Raw genomic sequence first — 23,782 nt, 5'->3', positions numbered from 1 at the left:
CCCTTCCAACCCAGGCCATTCTATGATTCTATCATTGTAGGAATAGGTTTATTCCTTTTTCTGTGTTTATTATGTGCCCTTGTAAATTACCCTGGCCTACATCCCACAAGCCCAAATGGTCATCTCCAGCTTTGCCAGCCCCATTGGAAATTGTCCCTTGAGTGAGAGAGTGAAATGTGGGAAAATAAAAGAAGATTGGTGATGAGGATTGCAAACACACTTGAATGACCTGCAGTTGGAGAGTAGAAAAATACATATATCATGTTAATTGTTATTTAGCCTTGTGTGTTTGACAAGTAGAGCATCTGTGTTTAGATAAAATAGGCCTGTGATAGATTTAGAGGCACCCTACCAAACATGCTCGAGATTCCTGCCCTGCTGTGGGGAAAGACCAAAGCACAGTGGTTAACTACACTTGATAAACAGGTGAAAATGTTATAAATAAAGTATGTAATTCGTGCTATTATTTATAAAACTGGAATGTAATCAGACCATGTAGAGACAGTTTCAAAATCCCTCCACCAGCCTGGCTGAGAGAAAAATTTCACAACACTAAAAGAAGTTCTCTCACAATAAGTGAGGATTCCACCTAGGTGGGGTTGGATCTTATCACCGGGACATTTGCACCAGGATGACTTGATCACCACACTCTGATATCTACATCTCATCTGATAAGGAATCAGACATTCCGGGAACTAAAAATAACTGTTCCAGGAACCAGAGACGGCCCATCCATCATCAGAGATGGCCCTTCCATCACCAGAAATGGCCCACTCATCACCCAGGATGGACAATTCATCAGACCCAGGAAAGGCTTTGTGCAGCCCAACTCCAAGACAAGAAAACTTCATGAATATGCTAAAATTACGATAAGAATAGAATTAATTCGGACTCTACCCAAAAACTGTATAAGAAGGGACCAGCCAAAGGTGAACTTGGGAGGTCTGGTGCGATAGAGATCAGATCTATGCGTGTTCACCCAGCTCCGACCCCAGGCTCAGAGCTGCTTTTCTCGATCGTGGCTTTCTGTGTGACCGATCTTTCGGTTGTGGAATAAAATCTATTTCTTTATTAAATTTAATTTGGCTGAATTTCTTTACCTCAAAAACAACAGGTTCATTGATCCTCCAGCCTGAACTGAGCTCTGTGGTGCCTTCACCCCTGCTTGTGTGCCTCTGCCCAGATGCTGCTTTGGGGATCTCCCAGTTGGTGAGATAATGAAAATAAATACACTTTGGATTTCAGCTGTGATTTTGTGGTTGTTCCTGTGTCCTGTCTGTGCTGGCTCACACAGTGCTCTCCAGTGGCTGAGGGTGGTGGTGTCACTTTATAAGCCAGCCTTGAAAAAAACCAGGAGTCAACGGGCTTTAGTCTCAAGATATTCTTCCACTGCTTTCCTAGATAGTCTTAGAGTCAAATATATCCCTATTTTCTATAGCATGCCAGAAGTTAACAAGCAACTTCCGGGTAGAATTTGGTTCTGCTATTATGCAGAACGCTGTCCATGACATCACTGTTCATCGCCCACTGTTTTCAATCATACAAAGAGATGCCCCTAATCTAATGCTACTTCTGAGATTTTAATTTAAACTAAAACGAGGCAAATTTGAAATGAAACATGATAACACTGTTGAAACATCAATAATTTCTTCAGAACATGCCAATAGTTGAAAGAGCTTGTGCAAAGAACATACAATAGAAACATCTACACTGAAAAAAAGATATCACGGTAAAAGACAGCTAACACATTAAATACAACAGGTTTTTTACTGGTTATACCAGGTACATGCAATCCATTAGGTTAACCATAAAAAAACCCACCAGCTTATTTTAAGAATACAACCTGAATCTAGTCTAACTCATCTGCAAAACAATGTTTTCAATCTGCATAGCCCAATATTTCAACAATTCTCACAAACAACACAACAGGAACAGTTTAAGATAATGCAGAGGTTTTTTACCTGTAGTGAATGGCATCGAGGGAAAATTTAATTTCTATTTTATTTCTACAAGGCTTCAAGCTTACTGCATGGCATCTGCACCCCTACTAGGAAAAAAATGTTTAAGTCTGAGCTGAAAAAACCCCCTTTGATAACTACTGGTCAACCGTTTTTAGCAGTCTTTCCAGGTCTGTGTCAGATGTGTTGCTAGTTAATCCAATAATCTCAGGACCATATTTTTATGCTTATTTCTCCCCTTGTAGAGTGAAATAGCTTGTCTTCCTTAAAAGGGCATCAAGTATTAATATTTGTGCAGCAAAACATACAGACAGCTCAAAAATTGACTGCCTACTTTCATTACATATCTGATTATGTTTTATATAAATGCAGCATAAGTAGTTTCCAAGAATTATTTCCGTACATACAGAAGAGAAAAATGTTGCTCTTCCTGCGATTACTTCCCATTAGAATTCCCTACCCCTGAGAAGTTAGCTAATACAACTCCCCTTTCCTGAAAGACGTTCACAGCATATCAGACGCTATTTCCACACCACCACACCCAGTCGACGTCATTCAGAATGTAGCCCCTGGCCACCACCCTGTAGCCACCGCATCTGGGGGCGAGGCTCCAGTTAACAGCCCGTGAAACGCCTTCTCGCGGTTGCCCCGAAAACACGTCAGCACTACATCACTCTCCCCAACCCTTTTCCCACCACCCCCGTCGGCCCCCGGTGCTAGGGCGGCCACATCCCGGTAACCCACCCGGCAGATACGGCCGGGCACCGCCCCCGACGAAACTCAGACCCACCCCCAACACTCTGAGCAGGAAACAGAGCGGGACCAAGCCCGAACTTAAGGCAGCAGCCCAGCCCCAAAACACTCCACAGCCCCGGTCAGGCCTCAAGGGTCACCTGACTCCAGCCCCAGAGGACTGGCCACCGTGAGGCGACCGTAGGCGGCCGTGTCCCTCAGCCGGCAACGGAGACTACGTTGCTCAGCCCAACATATCCGCCCAGCGCACCACCCCCTGCAGCCCGACTGGGCCGTGCCACTCCGTGGAGCAGGCGAGAGCCCCACTCCCTGCCACTCACCCTTGACTTTGCCGAAGGTACCGACGCCGAGCGTGTCGCCCAGGATATAGTGCCCAATCTTCACCCGTCCGTGCTCGTGCTTCTGTTTATCCGCCGCCGCCATCTTGAGCCTAGGGCCGAGCCTGCTCATAGAGCGCGCCCGTGCCGCAGTACTAGCGGGGGAGGAGCAAACAAATAACACTCATCAACCCAATCTGGAAGTGAACTCAGCACTTATCACTTTCCTGCCCTCCCCGGGGACAAACCCTTGCTCTACGGTGGGGGAGGGCTGGGTCGGCTCAGTGGCACCCTGAGGAGTGAGGCTTCTGCAGGTGGGCCTTGCCGGCAGGGCAAGGCGCCAGGATAGGAGGAACAGCCCCCAAAGACTGTGGGGCGGAGTGAGGGGCCCGGGGTGTTTTTACGCTACCTTCCCTGGGAAATACTGGAGAGTCGCACAGATTTCGGGACCGGGAGGGAAGGCGGGCGCAGGGCGCTTCTCAGCGGCGGTGACGGCTCCCCTCAGCGCTGGCGCGGTGCGAGGAGCTGGCCTGGGCCCACTGGCGTCAGAAGTGGCACCGCCTGGAAGCTTAAGTTCCCTCGTGTTGCTGGCTAGCACCGCAGTCGCCCGCGAGGCCTGTGCCCGCAGGCAGCAGAAAGCTAGGGCTAAGCGCTCCCCACTGTAGGGGTTGTCCTTCCTGATGCTAAAGTGAGGAGATGTGTCGAACATAGGCATACTCTTAATTGAGAAATTGTGATAGCACAATGAGATTGCTAGGCTGTCTGCATTGTCACAGCCAGGGGGTGCCGTGCAATGTGCTGCTGCATACTGCAAGGCCTGCCTGTGGTGAGCATGCAGCAGCTCTTGCTGGGGTGGCAGCTGAACACCCACATGCAGACAGGGTATCAGGCACTAATAATGCAATGTGTTGCATATGGTTAAAACCCCCTTTTTTTTTTTTTTTTTAGTAATAGTCTTAAATATGATTCAGAGAACGTTCAGTATTACTTGTTACAGTCATGAATTTAACAGAAAGTTGGAAAACAAATTCTGATCCCTAAAAAGTCTTTATATATTAAAGCATCCCCCTAACCTAATGGGACAAAAATTTAAACCCATCTGTTCATTACTATGGAAGAAAAAATATTAAATATTTAATAAGAAATATGGTATGAAAAAAATTAAGATTATTATAACAAGATCTCAACAAAAGATCATTTATATACTGAAAAATCATCGAGGCAGTCAAACTTTCAACATTTAAGAAAACACTACAAAGAACTGAAGCACTTCAGAATCTATATCTAGTAAAGCTTTTAGTCCAAAAATGACTGACATGTAATAGTGAGCTACCTAAGCTCTTTTGAATAGGTTTAACATAACCCAAAAGAACTGATCTCCTGCCCCTCACGAAGAATTTTAAAGGAGATGAAAATGCTCCAGGTGTCAAAGTCTGTTACTAAAATTCATTCTTGGTATAGGTAAAACTCCCCCTGAAATGAAGTTTTTAAGTTTTCAGTGACTGCAAGCCATTGCAAGTTTCAATCACTAGTACCTTGATATGTTGTATATTATATAAATGCTCATTTTTCAGCAGTGTGGTACAGCATAATATAATTCAGGCTGAAGAGCTAACAGACAGCAGCAGCAAATAGCTAAGCACTTGCCTTTTCAGTATTATATCATGTTTGTGGGTCAGCATAACAGGCTGTGGGATGATGACCAAGAATCCAGGCAAGGGCTAAGACTTACTATCTACAGCCCACACTGCATTCCCTCTATGTTGTCTTTGTGGATGGAGATCTGCATAGCTTACATCAAGAAAGGATGAATTGGCTGAAGAAGATCCTGTGGAGATAGGATGCTCCTGTTTTGGCTCCAACAAACAGCACAGGACAGAAAAAAGTCATATGACTGGAACTTGACACCATGGCCAAAAAAGTAACTTTTGCCTGGTTAAGGGTCATTAAAATATTAAAATTCACATCCCTGCATATGCTAATAAGCTTAATTAAGTACATGGTACCATATATATGACAATACTACTCAACTCTCAGTTTAGATCATGCTATACGTTACATAGTAGGAAGATAAGATAGGGCTGTGTATAAGGAGGGTAGAAATTTCACTTAGTGAGGAAAACCCAAAAAGACTTTGGGGACAGTCAATGGGCTACTCTCCTCTCCCCTCCCTCTTCCCAAGCAGGGGCACTTCCTTGATAAGATTTTGTGTACAATTATTATTATTACTCAGGTTAACACAATATTATTATTTCAAATCTGTATTTGTGTTGCTTCAATAAACCACACTATTTGTGGATCTGTGATCGATCACAAGGTTCTTATTGAATGCAACCAGACCTATAGCATCAGACTGGTAAACTGCACTATTTATAAATCTGTGCTCGTGGAAGTTCCTATTGAACAGGACCAGACCTATAGAACCAAATTGGTTCTAATCAGAAATTAAGCCCAGCTGCACCCAGCCCCTCTGATCTCTTTGACCAGCTAGAACACAAGGGGAGTTATTTTCTGCCAAATTTCTTACTCTTAATGCAACACAGGCTGCTCAAAACAAAAGTCCCATGTTACACAAAGAACATCATATAAGACTTTGCAAAGCAAAGGCTTTCATTCCCACCCATAGTCAGAACACCTCCCATCCAACTGTACCATTGTTCAAAAAGCCCTTAGTGCCTTGCTGACCTATTTTAAGATGCTCTGAGGGGTTATTCTCACTCTGAGAGTAACAAAAAGACATTTATGATTACTTCCTCTTACATTTGTTTCTCAGCATATAATCAAAAAACACATTTTAGATTCACTCCTGAGCCCTGTGAATACATAGATGTGCAATATGTACAAAATGTATTTTTAATTTAACAGCTTTGTTATAAATAAAGTATGTAATTCGTGCTATTATTTATAAAACTGGAATGTAATCAGACCATGTAGAGACAGAGTTTCAAAATCCCTCCACCAGCCTGGCTGAGAGAAAAATTTCACAACACTAAAAGTTCTCTCACAATAAGTGAGGATTCCACCTAGGTGGGGTTGGATCTTATCACCGGGACATTTGCACCAGGACGACTTGATCACCACACTCTGATATCTACATCTCATCTGATAAGGAATCAGATATTCCGGGAACTAAAAATAACTGTTCCAGGAACCAGAGACGGCCCATCCATCATCAGAGATGGCCCTTCCATCACCAGAAATGGCCCACTCATCACCCAGGATGGACAATTCATCAGACCCAGGAAAGGCTTTGTGCAGCCCAACTCCGAGACAAGAAAACTTCATGAATACGAGAAGAATAGAATTAATTTGGACTCTGCCCAAAAACTGTATAAGGAACCAGCCGAAGCAGCATTTGTGAACTTGGGAGGTCTGGTGCGATAGAGATCAGATCTATGCGTGTTCACCCAGCTCTGACCCGGGACTCGGAGCTGCTTTTCTCGATCATGGCTTTCTGTGTGATCGATCTTTCGGTCGCGGAATAAAATCTATTTCTTTATTAAATTTAATTTGGCTTAATTTCTTTACTTCAAATGGTGACCCCGACGTCATACGATTTGGGGTATCGCGGACCCCTTTTTTGCCCAGGAGGTGCCCCGCTAATTTTTTTAGCGGCCTGGCCGGACAGGGGATCCCGCGGACCAATTGTACCGAAGAAGCTACTTTATAGTGGCACCTCGATCGAGAAAAGGAAACAAAATGAGCTCTCAGGGAACTCGGGGGGGACCCAGGGTGGGATCCCCGGAGCCACGGCAGGGTAATTCACTCATAAAAATCTACGTGCACGAAGAATCCACGCAGGAAAACAGACCGTAAGTATTGCGAGGTTGAGTGAGGGCGGTCGAACGTGTGTGTGAGACGTGATATTTTCACGAAGCGAGTGCGGACCCCAAGATCACAGTTCCTCTCTCCCGCAAGGGAAGAGGTCGGTCACGGGGGAAGTGAAAGACATGGGGTAAAAAAAAAAAACAAACCCTAATTCTTTTCCACACGTCAAGCCTGAATAAATCGAGAAATTCGGGGGATCGATCGCGGACGACTAGGGGGAAGGGTACGTCCTTTATCGAGTTCAAGGATTGGTAAGCCCCCTAGTCTCGGATATATTTAGTCCAGGTAAAAGTCAGAACTTTGAGAGCAGTTACCGGAGGAAAACCTCCAGGGCGGTCCTCTGCGAGGGCTACTATACCGGTAACAAATTAAATACAAATTCGAAAAGGTACTGAATTCGGGAATTTAGAGGACTCTCCACAAAATCCAGGTAAGATACGCTAGCGAAGTAATTTTTTTACTTATTTTTTTTCTTGAAGATGGAACAGAAAAAGAGTAAAATCCCAAGAAAACCCCAAGAAAAATCAGGGGGTGGGAAGGAACAAGGGATACCTAAAATCCCGAGAGATAGTCCCTAGGCTGGATACTAGAACATTGGGGGGACTGTCCCGAAAGGAGAAATAAACCCAAGGAAAGGAGAAAAAGGAAAACAAAACAAAACAAAACAAAACAAAACAAAAAAAAAAAAAAAAAGAGAGGGGTTGGGGCCCCCTGGAAGCATTGCACCCCCAAGCCCAAGCTCCTGTTGCGCCACTCGCAGCTGCACCGCCGGTCCTGGAGCCCGAGGTCCCGCCTGTCCCAGCTCTCACGGCACCGCCCGCGGCTCCACCGCTTGTCCCAGCGGCGGAGGCTCCGCCGGTAGCCCCGGTGTTCCCGCCACCCCCTCCAGCCCTTGCAGGTCTGGCGTGTCCGGCGGCAGACCAGCATCCCCTTTCGGTGTCCCGCCCGTCCCTAGCCCGGGTATCCGCTCCGCAGCAGCCCAGCCCGCCGCTTTGGGCCCCGCCCCCCCGTGCTTCTGCTCCGGCCCCGGTGGTGGCCCCAGTCCCGGCTCCAGTCCCGATGTCCGCGGCCGTTCCGCCGGCCCCTGCCCCCGCTGCGTTTTCTGACACAGCTCCATTGAACCCGGCTGCGGCCCCGCGGGCTGCGCTGGGCCCGCCGGCAGCCCGGAGTCCTGCTACCGTGGCTGCTGTGGACCCGTGCAGAGGGTCCACGCCAGGCTCTGGTATCCGTCAGAAGAGCTTGTCCCCTGGCCAGTTCCAGCGGCACTTCCCGCTTATCCCCCCCACTCCTGGAGGAATCAGCCCCGGAGAGGATTCCCACCTCCTACCCCCCCTCCCTCGCCTGCACCGTTCCCCTGGCAACGATCGCTTCTGCCGTTTCTCTTAAAGGAGAAGCAAAACACCAAAGTTCGAGCAGATCTCGATGAACAAGCCCTTTCAGAAAGAAATAATATATGTAGAAGGTTTTTCCAGATGTGTACAAAGAAAAAGAATGTCAGGGTATGCTTTAGTTGATGGGGGGACTATGCACACTGGAATATTTAGCACACAAGAAGAAAAAGGGGTTGATTCATGGGAGAAGGATGAAAGATGAGAAAATCTTTCAGAAGGTCTAGGGCAGTCAGAAGCTTCTCAATTTAGAGTCCAGGAAGCCCTTGATAAAATTAAAAGTTGGACCCCTAAAGCAGGAACTAATTTTTTTGGTGGACTCAGGAGCTGAACTAACCACCGTTCAGCGACTGCCGAGTGGATGTACAACAAGCAAAGATACCCCGACGGTGGTCAGAGCAAAAGAGGAATCCTTTAATGTCCCGGTTATTAAAAATGTAGAGTTCGAATCTGAAACCAGGACATGCCTAGGGAATGTTTTGTTGATTGAAGAGGCAGACTACAATTTATTAGGAAGAGATTTGATAGTGGCTTTGGAGGTAAGCTTGATTGTTCAGGAGTCACAGCTTGTAGTGAGCTTACACAAACTAACCATAGAAGATAAAGACAAGGTCTCGTATACCAAAGGAGAGGCAGGCAGAATAGAAATGACACCCATTCGTATCGAGATTAAAAGGCCAGAAGATCTGATTAAGGGTTGAACAATATCCTCTTCCTATAGAAGGGAGAAAGGGACTAAAGCAAGTAATAGCTGGGGCGCTGTTCCCCATGGTCCCCTAATCCGTGCACTTTGCTGGGTGGCACCCCCCCTCAGATACCTGGTGTAGTGTGGGTAGACTTGAGAGGTGCCTTTTAGACTTGTACTCTGGCAGAAAAGAGCTGGGATTGTTTCACTTTTCGGTGGGGGGATCCGGGAACCCGCTGGGGGCGGCGGCTCGGGTGAGCCTCCTTGCCTCAGGGGTTTGTGGACTCACCGAGCTTGTTTGGTCGAGCTCTTGCACAATTTCTCAGCCGGTTTTGTTCGGGGAGACAGGCTGCCTCAGTGCGTGGATGGCTTGCTGGTAGCTGGACCAGCAGAAAGGGATGTGAGAGAAGCCACTATAAAGTTGTTAAATTTCGTAGGAGACAAGGGGTTAAAAGTCTCCAAATCAAAACCCCAGTTCACTGAACCCGAGGTAAAATACCTGGGACATTGGCTAACGAAAAAAAAAAAAAAGGGAGGAACTATTTAACTATTTTTTTACGGACTCTAAGTATGCATTTGGTGTGGTACACACTTTTGGGAAAATTTGGGAAAAAAGAGGGTTAATTAACACCAGAGGGAGAGGATTAATCCATGAGGAAATAATAAAACAGATCCTGGAAGCTGTCAGGGAGCCAGAGGCAATTTCAATAGTGCATACAGGAATGCAGTTCCAGACCCGAAGAGCTCATAAAGAGGCGAAAACGCAGCATTATTAAAGGTGAGTACCCCAGAGGTCGAGCAAAGAGAACCCAGAGAATACCCCCCCATAACCTTCCAAAAAGGAGATTGACGTCTATTTAAAAATAAGGGAAAAAGTTAAAAAAAAAAAAAAAGGTAAGTAGAAGTTACCTGATGGCAGGGAGCTACTGTCAAAGGAATACAGTAGGAAAATTCTAAAAAGACTACATCAGCAAACTCACTGGGGGGCACAGGCTCTAGCAGAACAATTAAAAATAAAATTTTCAGATGTAAGAATTTATTAGTTAACCAAGCAGGAGGTACAAGGATGCATGACATGCCAAAAAGTAAACCGGGCTAAATCTCAACGAGCAGTGTTGGGAAGTCACCCTGCAGCCCACCAGCCTTTTTAATAAATTCAAATAAATTTTAAAGAGTTGGCTAAAGTAGGGAAGTATAAAAATCTGTTAGTTTAGTAGATAAATTAACACATTGGGTAGAGGCTTTCCCAACCCCTAGAAGTACAGCCCAAACCTTATAAAAAATATTATTAGAAGAAATTCTACCCCGATATGGCATAATAGATTATATAGACTCAGATCAGGGGACACATTTTACCTCAAAAATTATTAAGCAATTGGCTGAAGCTCTGAGAATTCAATGGGAGTATCACACTCCTTAGCACCCCCAGAGTTTGGGTCAAGTTGAAAAAATGAATCAGACACTAAAAGCTCAATTATCTAAATTAATGCTAGAAACAAAAATGACATGGGTAAAATGTCTCCCCTTAGCCTTGTTAAATATCCAAACTATGCCGCATTCAGAGACAAGGCTGTCACCTTTCGAAATGTTATATGGGATGCCAGTAGGACACCCCGGGATAGAGGATGGACAAATACAACCATACCTATTAGAAATTAACAGAAATCTACAGAGCTTGAGAAGGCATGGACTGACGCAGCAATTCAGACAGCAGAGAGAGGCTGGACGCACACTTCTCGAGTGAAGAAAACAGAACTTCAAGAAGAGACACCTGAGTGGAGGATCATTTCTGCCCCAGGGGACTTAAAGATAAAACTACGCCAACCCAGCAAATGACTGGGAGGGACCAGATAAGTTGTATCGTAATTGCTTGTCCATGTTATCCGTTTGTCTCTTTTGAGTGCGAATATTGTCACGAGGTTCGGGTTACTCATTGCCAAAGGGGCTATAGACCCAGAGACTTGTGTACAAAGTGTTTAGAAGAAGAACAAGACTTGACTAGCCGTGTTTTACAGCTTGCTACAAATTTGAGTATAATACAATTGGATTCTTTAAAGTAGTATCACCTATACAAAAACGAAGTAAGGAGAAAATTGGACTCTTTGGCACAAATTCTGACTGTCGAGTGTCACAGGTTTTAAATAAAGTACCCTGCGGGACTGACACAGTTAAACTCTCTTAAGTGGGGCGTGTACAAAAGGCAGTATGCAGCTCGATCTGGCCACAGGATCCCAGGACAATATTCCTGCTGCCGAGAAGATCGTTCACCTCGCCGCTGGTAGCAACCCAGTGGGCGTAGGCACAGGCAGAGGGATGCATCTGTGGAGATTCCTGATGGTTCTGAGCCTAGCCATATGCCAGACAGCTAACCTACAGCCGGATAGCTGGTCCTACACTGAGAGGGAAAACCTCACCGAGAGGTGTAAGCTGTGTCTTCCAAGCCTCTTAAAGGAACAGGGTACGTATCAAGTCCCAGAGGTCTGTGAAATCAGAAAGAAAAGCAAGACCTGTCATATTAACGGCACTCGATTCCAAATATATAAAACAAATGGGGTAATTTTGTGCTACCCCCAAGTTGCAAGCTCTAAGCACGGGCAGTCAAGGGCACCCCCTATTAAAAGTAGACACCACCTTAATAGATATAAAAGGGAAGTCACACAAAAACCTATTCCAGCTTGCAACCAATGTAATCAGACTGTTGGGATAAGAGGAAAAATGAAACCCATTTTTGTGGCCTACTTTCAGGTTAACAATCTGTGCTATGATACCTCTACATTAAACATGTGTATTATAAATTGGAAAACCTACTAGGTGGGGCAAAATTTAAAATATCAAGGTAAACTGACCCTGAGCAACAAACCTGTTATACTAGACCTCCTTAAGGAAAATGATGACAGGGCATGCTTGCAATATGCTAACATCTTTTGATTTTCTAAGAACAAAGATGGCATGAACCCAAAAAGCACTATGAAACAGGTAGTATTAAAGCTACAAAAAACAAAAATCAGAAATAAGAAAAAAGAGAATAGAACAAGAGAGACTATTGACATTAAGCAAACAATATGACTTACTAGAAAAGCAGTATAATAATTGGGAATAGCCAACCCCTAACACTAACTTGTTCATAGACCTGATGCAAGAAATTGCTACTGAGTTAGGTTTATCCAACTGTTAGATATGTGGGGGGATAAAATCAGCAGAAAAATGGCCTTGGAAGGGTGAAGGCTTAGCTCCAGAACAACTTCTAAAAAGAGATAAATCAGTTCTCAAAGACTACACAGAGGCCCGAAGGTTGGATTCTAGACCAACGAGTAATAAGAATAATTTGCATCAGCAGGGAAGGAAATTAATATACTGAGGTTGTGGGATACACCCCGTGTATATCCACCCTAGCAATATATTCAAATAATAAAAGTAAAATCTGGCAACCAGAACCCCCTGCAGGATATTGGAGTCAAGAAAGAAAAGCAAATTGTAATTGGAATAGTCGAGTCAACCTTTGCTGGTACAAGCAATCTGGAGCTAACCCTTACCAATCCTTAGAAGACTTAAAAGAATATTGGAGAGAACCAGAAAATACAAGAATAAAATGGAAAGCCCCTAATGGTATATACTGGATATGTGGCAAAAAGGCATACAGCGAACTACCCAGTAAATGGAAAAGTTCATGCACTCTAGGTATGATTCGACCTTCTTTCTTTACACTCCCCAGATCAGAAAGTGGCCTGTTAGGAGCTCCCTTGTACGAAACCTTAAGCTGAAAGAAAAGGGGGATAAAGAAAACACTACCTATAGCAGGTGGGAATCAAAAGTAAGGTGAAGAATAGCCCGCAGAAAGAATAATCCAATATTATAGCCCAGCAACATGAGCACAGGATGGGAGCTGGGGGTATAGAACCCCTGTCTATTTACTCAATCGACTCATAAGGCTCCAAGCTGTAGTAGAAGTGGTTTCAAATCATACCTCGGATGCACTAGAACTGTTAGCTAAACAACATTCTCAGATGTGGGCCTTTGTATACCAAAACCGAATTGCATTAGACTATTTGTTAGCTGAGGAAGAGGGAGTCTGTGGGAAGTTCAATGAATCAGAATGCTGCACAGAAATTGATGACTATGGAGAGACCATCAGGGACCTCGCAGCTGAGATTAAAAAGGTGGCACATGTTCCAGTCCAAAAATGGAATTCCATCTTACAAGCATCTTGGTGGGAACAATTATTTGATGGTACATGGTGGAAGAAGGCAGCATTCTTCATACTTTTTTCAGTGGCCGGGGTGATATTCATACCCTGCATGATGCCATGTTTTATTAGATTAATACACTCAGTAGTACAAGGTATGCAAATAGCTGCAATGCCCATGGACCCAGAACTAGCTGCTAGAGGATTAGGCAAAAACAATAAAATCTCTAAAATCATGGAATTAAAAGAAGAAGAAGCAAATAGTAAAGCTGCCGAGGTTCTGATAAAGTTTAAAAAGCAGATAAAAGAGGAAAAGCTAGAGTTACAAGAAAAACTAAATAGCTATGACTAAAAGGAATTCTTTTGTTTGAATATTCATACCTTTATATTTGTAGTAAATATTTGATAATATTTCTATTTTTTTATAGTAACAAAAAGTAGCACGAATTAATGTTTCCATATAAAAAGGGGGGGAATTGTTATAAAAAAAGTATGTAACTCGTGCTATTATGTATAAAACTAGAATGTAATCAGACCATGTAGAGACAGTTTCAAAATCCCTCCACCAGCCTGGCTGAGAGAAAAATTTCACAACACTAAAAGAAGTTCTCTCACAATAAGTGAGGATTCCACCTAGGTGGGGTTGGATCTTATCACCAGGGCATTTGCACCATGACGACTTGATTACCACCTTCTGATATCTACATCTCATCTGATAAGGAATCAGACATTTCGGAACTAAAAATAACTGTTCCAGGAACCGGAGATGGTCCATTCATCATCAGAGATGGCCCTTCCATCAGCAGAAATGGCCCACTCATCACCCAGGATGGACAATTGTCTTGGGGTGACTTTATGATGTGTATCCCATATCGCTGCCTATGCCCAGAAATTAATTTTTCTGCCTTTCTATGCCTCTAAACTGAGCCTGAGAGGAGGAAGAAAAAAGCTGAGCAAAACTTTCTCATAGCAGTTTGCAGCTTGTTCAAGGTCACATAAAGATAGGAGGGTTTTTTGTTTTGGTTTTTTTTCCCCAGCTGCGTCAGGGGAGCGAGGAAGCACCCGGCTTGCTGTGTTCCGGTCAATTTTTGGCCAGTTTGAATATGGACAATTCTTTAAGCCACTTAAAGTTGTGACCACCTCTGTGATACACACTTAAGAATAGACAAACTCCCCCCCAAGCTCTCTCTCGTTTCCGGCGCTGGGACAGGTGGCTGCAGGCCCCGTGCGGGGGGGGCTAGCAGGCCCGGCCAGGCCCTGCTTGGGCCAGGCCGGGCCGGGCAACGGCCAGCCTGGAGCCATGGGCCTGTTCCAGACATGGAACCCCCCCTACTGCCTTGCCGTGGGCAACCAGAGAGGCTCGGAACCCCCCCTCTCCACTGCGGCCAAGATTTCAGCAAAGCGGCACCTCTGTCCGGCAGAGGTCAGGTGACCAACAGCGATAAGCCACAACAGCTGCAAGGCCGAGGTAAGATTAACCCTGTTATTGCTGTGAAGAGCTGAAAACCTGAGGGAAGAGAGAGAGAGGAGATGCTTAAAACTGAAATTCTGTTGTGAAGCTATGATATATCAGAGTATCCCGTGGTAATTTCATGAAGATATGGAGGGTGGAGTGTTCGACTCGCAAGCAATAAGCAGATGCTGACGCAGCTGTAATTTCATGAGAAGTTTGGACAGGGAGAGATGAACCAGATGAGGACTGTTGCTCCAAACGGGAAAGGAGAAAACCTCAGTTCCTAGAAATGCTCCCAGAGATAGTCTTAAAGATGAAGATGAGGAAGACCCTTTGCTCCCAGGGAAGGAGAAGGGCCTCTGTTTTTTTGTTTCTGAATGGCTCAACCTTAAAATTGTACCCCAAACAACTTCAAGAGTGGACCCTCGAAAGCAGTTGCGGGAAAAGCTGCAAGTCGGGGGAAGGGACTCACATCGCAAGCAGAGAGACTCCTCTTCCTAAATGGATTGAACAGTATTTGGAAGTGGGTGGCTGTCTTGTTGTGATACTGTTTTCATAGCATGAGCAAGAAGAGACTTCTCTTTCTAAATGGACTGAACAAGGTTATTATGGAAGTGGTAAACAGACGGAACATCTTAAGGGTTGTCTTTTTACATTGTCAGTGGGAGAAGGGAGGAAGGTGGGGGGAGGAGGAGAGTTCTGAAGGTGGTATAATTTTTTTTTCTCCTTATTTTAGGTCTGTTAATAAACTTCTTTATATTCTTTCAAGTTTGGTGCCTGCTTTGCATTTCTCCTAATTCTTATCTCACAGAAGATAAACAGTAATGAGTATTTTAGACCAAACCACTACAATTCATCAGACCCAGGAAAGGCTTTATGCAGCCCAACTCCGAGACAAGAAAACTTCATGAATACGAGAAGAATAGAATTAATTCGGACTCTACCCAAAAACTGTATAAGAAGGGACCAGCCGAAGCAGCACTCGTGAACTTGGGAGGTCTGGTGCGATAGAGATCAGATCTATGTGTGTTCATCCAGCTCCGACCCCAGGCTCGGAGCTGCTTTTCTCGATCATGGCTTTCTGTGTGACAGATCTTTCGGTCGTGGAATAAAATCTATTTCTTTATTAAATTTAATTTGGCTGAATTTCTTTACCTCAAGCCCAAACCCCTACCTGGCTATAACTTCCTTTCAGGTAGTTGTAGAGAGCTATAAGGTCCCCCCCCTCAGCCTCCTTTTCTCCAGGCAAAACAACCCCAGCTCCCTCAGTTGCTCCTCATAAGACTTGTGCTCTAGTCCTTTCACTAATTAACTCTGATCTATTTGTGTGTTAACTTTCCACACTGACCTTCCCAGACCATTTGAGTAACTTCTTTCTCAACAGTAACAAATCTCTAGTCCCTTCATGTCTGGCAGTATGTGTGCTCCAGACTTGGCAGTTTCTTTTTACCCAAGCAATGACCCACTGAATAGGCAATACTTTTGCAGGCCTTTCAGAGCCACAAAACAGTGAACAATGTCTAAGACTGGGAATCCCTCTTAAACTATTCCCTCCCAGAACAGCACTTAGAGCCATTATTCAAGTTACCATCTTTGCGATAAATTCTGACTCTACATGCTAGGACACAATGAAACTCAGTCCATAGTGCTAATATTCTATTTCTCTTGCAGGCAAGTTGAGTAACATACAACCCTCATTTTAAATTCAGCACAGAGATGATGGCCCTTTTCAAGGTGGAGGTGCTATCTAATAAAAAGTCAATTAAGCATTTATTTTTAATGAATTCCTTCAGTGCATACCATTCAGAATTTGTATATGTAAACATATGCATTTTCAGGAATCCCATGTGTAGTGGATTTGCATGGCTAGGTTTTGGTAGCAGGGGGGCTACAGGGGTGGCCTCTGTGAGAAGCTGCTGGAAGCTTCCTCCATGTCCAGTGGAGCCAATGCCAGCTGGCTCCAGGATGGATGGGCAGCTGGCCAAGGCTGGGCCAATTAGAAATTGTGGTAATGCCTCTGTGATAACATATTTAAGAAGGAAAAAAAAAGTTCTCGTGCAGATGTAATTGCGGCCAGAGAAGAGTGAGAATATGTGAGAGTAACAACCCTGCAGACACTGAGGTTAGTGGAGAAGGAGGGACAGGAGGTGCTCCAGGCGCTGGAGCTGAGATTTCCTTGCAGCTCATGGTGAAGACCATGGAAAAAAATTCCCCCCACAAAAAAAACCAAAATAACATCATCATAACACAGAATAAAAATGGACAACTTACACAAAATCCACCCCTTGTCCCTTCGCCACAATTACAATTCCCCATGATCATTCTACTCTCTAACATTGTTTAGTAGTTGTTTTGCCCATTACCTCTCCTAATTACTATCCTTGATGCCTTAGGTTTTAACTTTTAAATTTTTCAAATTCTGTACTGCTTAGTGTGTAACTCTGAAGTTTCTTGTAGCCTGGTAATTTCTGCTCTCTCGTGCTAGGTAGACATAACAAAGCCTCTCTGGGCCTGTTCTTCAAGGACACCCAGACCATCCTAGGCCCAAAAAGTATAAACCAAAAGCCTTTGAGAGGGGGCAAGCTGAGGGGAATTACATCATTAAACTGAAGCTTTAATTGGAGAATTAACCCTGATATGCAAATGAACCAAACCTATAAAAGTGTGAAGAACTCGTGACCTGTCATCCATCTTGGGGTCCATTTTGAGAGTAGCCTCTGGCTCCCCAGGGCATACCTTTGAAGGCCTTTAAAATAAATACCTACCTTGATTCCCTTATTCTTTTCTAGTCTCTGTTTTTAGGTGGCCTCTCAAGGCATCAGTTCTTTGGTACCCCAGATGGGACAGAGAGGCTTCCGAAAATCCTCTGGGACTCAGAAAGATCCAGCTCAGCTCCCCCTCCCCCGCCCGCACCCGGGGGGGCAGTTGCTACAGTCCAGGAGGCAGAGGAGCCCCAAGAGCCCAGAAAACTCTCCAGATCCAGCACAAAGGCATGTGAGTAACTGAATAAAGGTGGTATTCTGTTAACACCTGTGTTGGGTGTTAAAGGATCTCTTACAGTCTGTTTGGGGCTCGAGAGAGTCCAGGAGGGTCCAACTCCAGATGGAACCCCCTTTGTTTGTTAGAAACTTGTGAGAAGCTTGTCAGGGAACTTGTCAGAGAGTTCCAGGGAATTCCCTCTGCTGGTTTGTTCCTGCCTTGTTGTCCTGGGTTGAGGTGTATTCTATTACCATCCTCATGAGCTGTTGAAATCAGGTGGGGCAGTGTTTCCTTGCCTCCTCCCCCCAGACTATCTTTCTGTTAATGGCCCATCATTGTCCTGCTGCATGACTCACAGATAACTCCCTCCAGACTATCTTCTGTTAACGAGCCTAATCAACACCTGGCCTCATGACTCATTACCCCATTGTGAGATGCTCCACCCAGAGGGAGGAACCAAGCATCCCATCGTGGATATAATCTGGGACTCTGAGCACCAAAGACACTGGCTCCACTGGATTTCCAGAGGACAGGAGCTACACAGCCACCGCTGGACTTTGCTGAGGAAGAGCAGACCCCTTCTACTACAGGATCACCACTTCAGAGGATTGCAGCCACCATTCCACCAGACTGCTACCACCACCCTGCCTAATAGGGACTCAGGTTGTATCTTGGCTCTGTCAGTGTTTTCTTTTACTTTCTTTTCCTTTTCTTTAATTTCCATTAAATTGTTATTCTGACTTGGTGCCTCTCACTGGTTTATTTTCAAACTAGTACACTTGTGAAAAGGTTAGGAGGATTGTAGCCAACGCACTTTGGCATGCAGCCAGGTGGCACCGTGTCTTAGAAGCTAGGAACGTATTTCCAGCCACAATATGAATCCCCAGGGTTGTGAGTTCGGGTCTTACCTTTTCTAGTTTTCTCTCTTTGCTTAATAGAGTGATTTTAGATCGCTTTGCTTTATTTTTGTGAATTTTCTGTTTATAAGCATAAAACCATGGGCTGTAATATTTCTTGTATCGGGAATGAAATATCACAGAACTCGCCTTTAAGTTTAGTATTAGAAAACTGGGCAAAATTGACTGGCAAAGATAAAGCCCTTACAAAAGCAGAATTAATTCAGCTTTCCACAGTGATCTGGCCAGTTTATAGGTTAGATCACCAGCAAAGCTGGCCCCAATTCGGTAGCCTAGATGAAGAATTAATATTGAGTTTAATATCATATCACCGAAAATATCACTGTTTCTTAGAACTAGAGTATGCGAAGCTCTTCTTGGCTGCATCCAAGTTACAAATATCTAAAAGAGAGCATAAACTGCTTTTAAAGAAAAAAGAGAAAAAGGATAAGAAGTCCACATTGGACCCATTCGACGGGGGTAAAGAAGAGGTGGAAATGGACTTAATAGCTCCTGCCTTGAGGCTGGGGCCCTCCGCAGCCCCGGTTGCAGCCTCCTCTGCCTCCCCCTCCTCTGTTCTCCCCGCCGCCTTCTCAGCTGTCCGGGGTCCCGGCAGTCACGGGAACGGGGGCAGCTGGAGGAAGGGAGGCAGCTTTAGATAGGTCCTTGCCAGTAAAAAAGGAAGAAGCAGCTTTATATGAGTCCGTGCCAGTGAAAAAGGAGGCGGAGGCAGCCCCTCCCCCCACCCCGGCGGCCTTGGCCGCAGCCCCGATCCCTCCCCCTCTGCCACCCACGCCCCCAGCCGCAGCAGCAGTTTTGCCGCAGCCGCCGATGGCGGGGGGGGGGGGAAGGGTGGCCCTGGCCGCCGGGGGGCTGGCAGTGGCAGCCCTGCTTAGCGCATGCGTCCTGCTCAGCTCCCGGTTGGATGCTGCCCCTGTCTCTCTCCCCCTGCTTTCCTCCAGTCGTTCCTGGGTGGGAGGGACTGAGGGGAGGAGACAGCCAGCGTGTACAGCCAACAGCACCGCCCTTAGAGGTGGAGCCGGGAAACAAGGCTTTCCACCAGGAGGGTGGGGAGGGAACCTCCCACAGGGGGGGTGGCGTTCCTCCCTCTCCCAGGCGTCGGAGTCTCCATGACAACGCCGCACGCCGAGGGGCTAGCTCAGAAGATGATGTCATTGAAGCGCGCAGGCCCAAGGACACTTCCCGGCCCCTGCGACGGAGTAGGTCCCTGACAGTGATACCGGGTACCAGAATGGGCCGGGGCAGACCTGACACAGCCGATTCCACGGAATCAGACAACTCTCACTCAGGCAGTTCCTCTGAAGAGGAAGATGAGATAGCTGATTTAAGCAGGCAAAAGAGGGGAAAGATAGCAAGAAAAGTAATGAGGGAGTGAAGCCCAATTGCTAAACGGACCAGATCGAAAAGGGAGCCAGTTTTACAAGCCTCTGAGACAGGCTGCGGGTAATCAAGGGCCAATCTATGTGAAAGTTCCGTACTCCCACATAGAGTTAGAACAATGGAAGAGTACAGTGGGAAAATATAAAGAAAATCCAGACAAAGTGGCTACTTTGGTACAAAGCAATTAAAACACAGAACCCTGACTGGAGTGATTTGGCAGCTATGATAGAGACATTGCTTGATCCCACTGAAAGACAGATGGTAAACAAAGCTATTATAGACTCTGTGGAATTAGGCATAGCTCGTGGGACATTCCAAGATATGGTCGCAGAAATTTTTCCAACAGATGATCCAAGGAGGGACCCAAATGTACCAGCACAAATGCAAAGATTAAAACAGTACCAAGATCTCATAGTATATGGGTTAATGCATGGTGTCCCTAAAGCTCTTAAGTGGGAAAAGCTTTACAAAGTGAAGCAAGATCCTAATGAATCTCCTACTGATTTTTTGAATAGGTTAAGAGAAGCTGCTACCAAATACACAAACATAAATCCTGATACAGCCAAAGGGGAAAAGCACCTAGTTTATTTGTTTATAGGTCAGACTTCAAATGATATAAGAAGAAAGTTGCAAAAGTTAGAAGGGGTTCAAGACATGAGTAAATTGTTGGAAGTAGCCTGGAAAGTGTTTTGAGATAGACTCAAGTGACAAAGGGAAACCTTGTCCCAGGAAGAAGGATAGCCAGGAAAAGTCATCTAAGAAAGCCTCTCCCCCTAGGGACAAAGACACATGCGCTTATTGCAAGAAAGGACATTGGAAGGCTGACTGTCCAATGTTGAAGAAGACACCCCCAGTTCCACAGCTCCCATTGGAACAAAACTCATACTCAGAATGATGGGAACTGGAGGCTTCTCCCCCCAGCAGAGCCTTTGGTTATAGCCAAGCTGGGGAAAGATGATATAGAATTTCTGGTAGACACCAGCGCAGCATATTCTGTGTTAAATACTTTAGAAGGGAAACGGAATCAAGATACTGTTCATGTCGTTGGGGCAACAGGGGTAACTGAAACACGGCCTTTCTTCCAACCTTTGAAATTTAAACTGGGGAAGCACTGCGTAACTCATCAATTCCTTTATATGCCTAACTCCCCTAAACCATTGCTGGAGAAGGATTTACTGGAGAAACTGGAAACTGAAATTAAATTTTAAAAAGGGAAGGGTGTACGAGTTATAATTCCAGAAACTAAATTTGTCGAAGTTGCTGCACTTTTTATACAGGACAGATGTGGTGAAATACCCATTGAAGTTGAAAATGCTGTCAATCCAATTGTGTGGGCCAGTAATGTTCCAGGAAGATCCAAACAGGCAGAACCAGTGAGCATTGCACTCAAACCAGGAGCTACACCAGTAAGGCAAAAACAATATCCTTTAAAATTAGAGTCGCAAAGGACTGGCACCTATAATTGAAAAATTCCTCCACCATGGGTTATTAGTGCAATGTGAGTCCAGGTATAACATGCCAATCCTTTCAGTGAAGAAAGCTGATGGTAAAAGTTATCAGTTAGTCCAAGCTTTGAGGGCAATTAACAAAATTACAGAGGACGTACACCCAGTGGTTGCCAATCCATACATACTTTTGACCCCACTGACAGATGAATTAGGGTTGTTTACTGTTGTGGACCTGAAAGATGCATTTTTCTGCATTCCTGTGCATAAAAACAGCCAGGAGCTTTGTGCTTTTGAGTGGGAGAATCCTGAAACAGGGAGGAAAACTCAGCTTACATGGACAGTCCTACCCCAGGGTTTCAAGAATAGCCCAACAATATTTGGAAACCAGCTTGCAAAGGAATTAGAAGATTGCAGGAGACAAGAGGGGTTATCCTTCAGTATGTTGATGACATCTTGATTGCAGCTAAGACCAGAGATGACTGCATCCAATTCACTCTAAGCTTGTTAAACTTTTTGGGACAGAGTGGATACAGAGTTTCCAAAGACAAAGCACAGATCGCCAAGGAAGCAGTAGTTTACTTGGGACTTGAGATCTTCCATGGACACCGACAGCTCAGCAAAGAATGGAAAGAAGCCATTTTCCGGCTTCCAGAGCCCCACACCATGAGAGAGATGCAGGCTTTCCTGGGGATGGTAGGTTGGTGTCATTTGTGGATAGCAAAATATGGGTTGTTCGTGAAACCCTTGTATGGAGCAATAAAAGCAGCTGAAAATGGCATTTTTCTTGGGGTGACTTTATGATGTGTATCCCATATCGCTGCCCTATGCCCAGAAATTAATTTTTGTGCCTTTCTATGTCTTTAAACTGAGCCTGAGAGGGGGAAGGAAAAAACGGAGCAAAACTTTTTCAAAGCAGTTTGTAGCTTGTTCGAGGTCACACAGAGATAGCGACTTTTTTTTTCAGCTGTGGTAGGGGAGGGAGGACACACCCGGCTTGCTGTTTTCCAGCCAGCTTTTGGCCAGTTTTTCAGCTTCTTTTCTCTGGAGAGAGACTGAGAGTTGAACTTTTTTTTTTCTTCCCTGGAATTTTGGATTTTCTCTCTTTTCTGCTGGACTGCTTCAATATCAGAACACATCAGGAGGACTTTCCACCGAGCGCAGAGGGCCTGGCCCTGGGCCAAGCCCCAGCTCCGAGGAGACCAAAGGGAGGACTCTAACACTTTCCCAGGTTTTTTTCTCCACAGCAAGTGATTTTATTACTTTAGCATTATCATCCTTTTCCTGTGTGTTTGTTAAATAAATAGTTTTTATCTCTTTCATTTTCCTTCGAGGAAAACTTATTTTTCCTGAACCTGGTGGGGGGAGGGGTGGTTGTGACCTGCCTTCTCTCAGAGGATATATTTCTAAATTTGGCCAAACCAGAACAGCATTATAATTTGGACTGAAAGCACAAGGGCTGCATTTAGACAGCTGAAACACTCTTTAATGTCAGTTCCAGCACTGGGCTTACCAGACTTAGTTAAGCCTTTTGAACGTTTTACACAAGAGATTTAATGTGGCACTGGGCGTATTAGCACAGCGCCTCGGAAGCCAACGGAGGGCTGTGGCCTACTTTTCCAAACAGCTAGACAATGTTAGCCAAGGGTGGCCTGGGTGTTTGAAGGCCGTGGTGGCTACTGTCATCCTGATTCAAGAGGCCCGGAAACTCACCCTTGGACAACACATTGTAGTGTATGTGCCATATGCAGTAGCAGCAGTACTGAAACAGAAAGGAGGACATTGGCTGTCTGGCAACCGGATGCTTAAATATCAGTCACTGCTGTTAGAACAGGATGATGTTACCCTGAAAACAACTTCTGTTGTTAACCCTGCCATGTTTCTGTCCTCTGCCTTAACTGACGATGTGCCTGAGCATGACTGTTTGCAGACAATCGAGGAGGTCTATTCCAGCAGACCAGACCTGAAGGACGTGCCCCTAGAAAATCCAGACTGGGATCTGTTTACAGATGGGAGCAGCTTCATGAGAAATGGTAAATGAATGACAGGTTATGCAGCAACCACCCAGGACAAGGTGATCGATGCAAAGGCCCTGCCGGCAGATGTGTCATCGCAGAAAGCTTAACTGATTGCACTGACAAGGGCCCTGGACCTGAGCAAACGAAAGAAGGTAAATATATGGACTGACTCTAAATATGCATTTAGTGTTGTCCATGCCCATGGAGCCATCTGGAAGGAGAGAGGACTGTTGAACGCTCAAGGTAACCAGATCAAACATGCTGAACAAATCCTTGCCCTCTTAAGAGAGCACCAAAAGATGCACAGAAGTAGCTATCATGCATTGCAGGAGTCACCAGAAAGGGAAAACCACTCCAGAATTGGGAAACCACTTTGCTGATGAAACAGCAAGAGGGGCTGCAGAAAAAGGTATTCTTGCAGTAATTCCACAAAAAAAGATTGATTTGTCAGGGTTCACCCCAAAATATGATCAGGCAG

The 23,782-nt window shown here is 45.1% G+C and overlaps 1 protein-coding gene across 11 annotated transcripts in view; it reads right to left on the bottom strand.

The window, feature by feature from the left end:
* The window catches only part of LOC138102789 (5'-AMP-activated protein kinase catalytic subunit alpha-1-like), a 124,191-nt gene that overhangs the window by 88,311 nt on the left and 12,098 nt on the right, over window positions 1-23,782 (bottom strand). For 4 of the 11 annotated variants that reach the window (XM_069000554.1, XM_069000556.1, XM_069000555.1 and 1 more), the window contains exons 1-2: window positions 3,438-7,750; window positions 3,032-3,183 (exon numbers count right to left, since the gene is read on the bottom strand). The exons of 1 other annotated variant lie outside the window; for it this stretch is intronic. In XM_069000554.1, coding sequence (XP_068856655.1) covers window positions 3,032-3,161 — 130 coding nt within the window. In that variant the 5' untranslated portion in view covers window positions 3,162-3,183; window positions 3,438-7,750. Of the gene's footprint in view, window positions 1-1,961; window positions 2,048-3,031; window positions 3,184-3,437; window positions 7,751-9,218; window positions 9,310-10,574; window positions 13,488-23,782 lie in introns of those variants that run through there. 6 more of the 11 variants (XM_069000546.1, XM_069000545.1, XM_069000553.1 and 3 more) reach the window with 6 other exon arrangements.

This window comes from Aphelocoma coerulescens, assembly GCF_041296385.1.
Source record: "Aphelocoma coerulescens isolate FSJ_1873_10779 chromosome W unlocalized genomic scaffold, UR_Acoe_1.0 ChrW_unloc_scaf_1, whole genome shotgun sequence".
Lineage (NCBI taxonomy): Eukaryota > Metazoa > Chordata > Aves > Passeriformes > Corvidae > Aphelocoma > Aphelocoma coerulescens.
The sequence above is the reverse complement of the archived record's forward strand: the minus strand, read 5'-3'. Positions and strand labels throughout refer to the sequence as shown.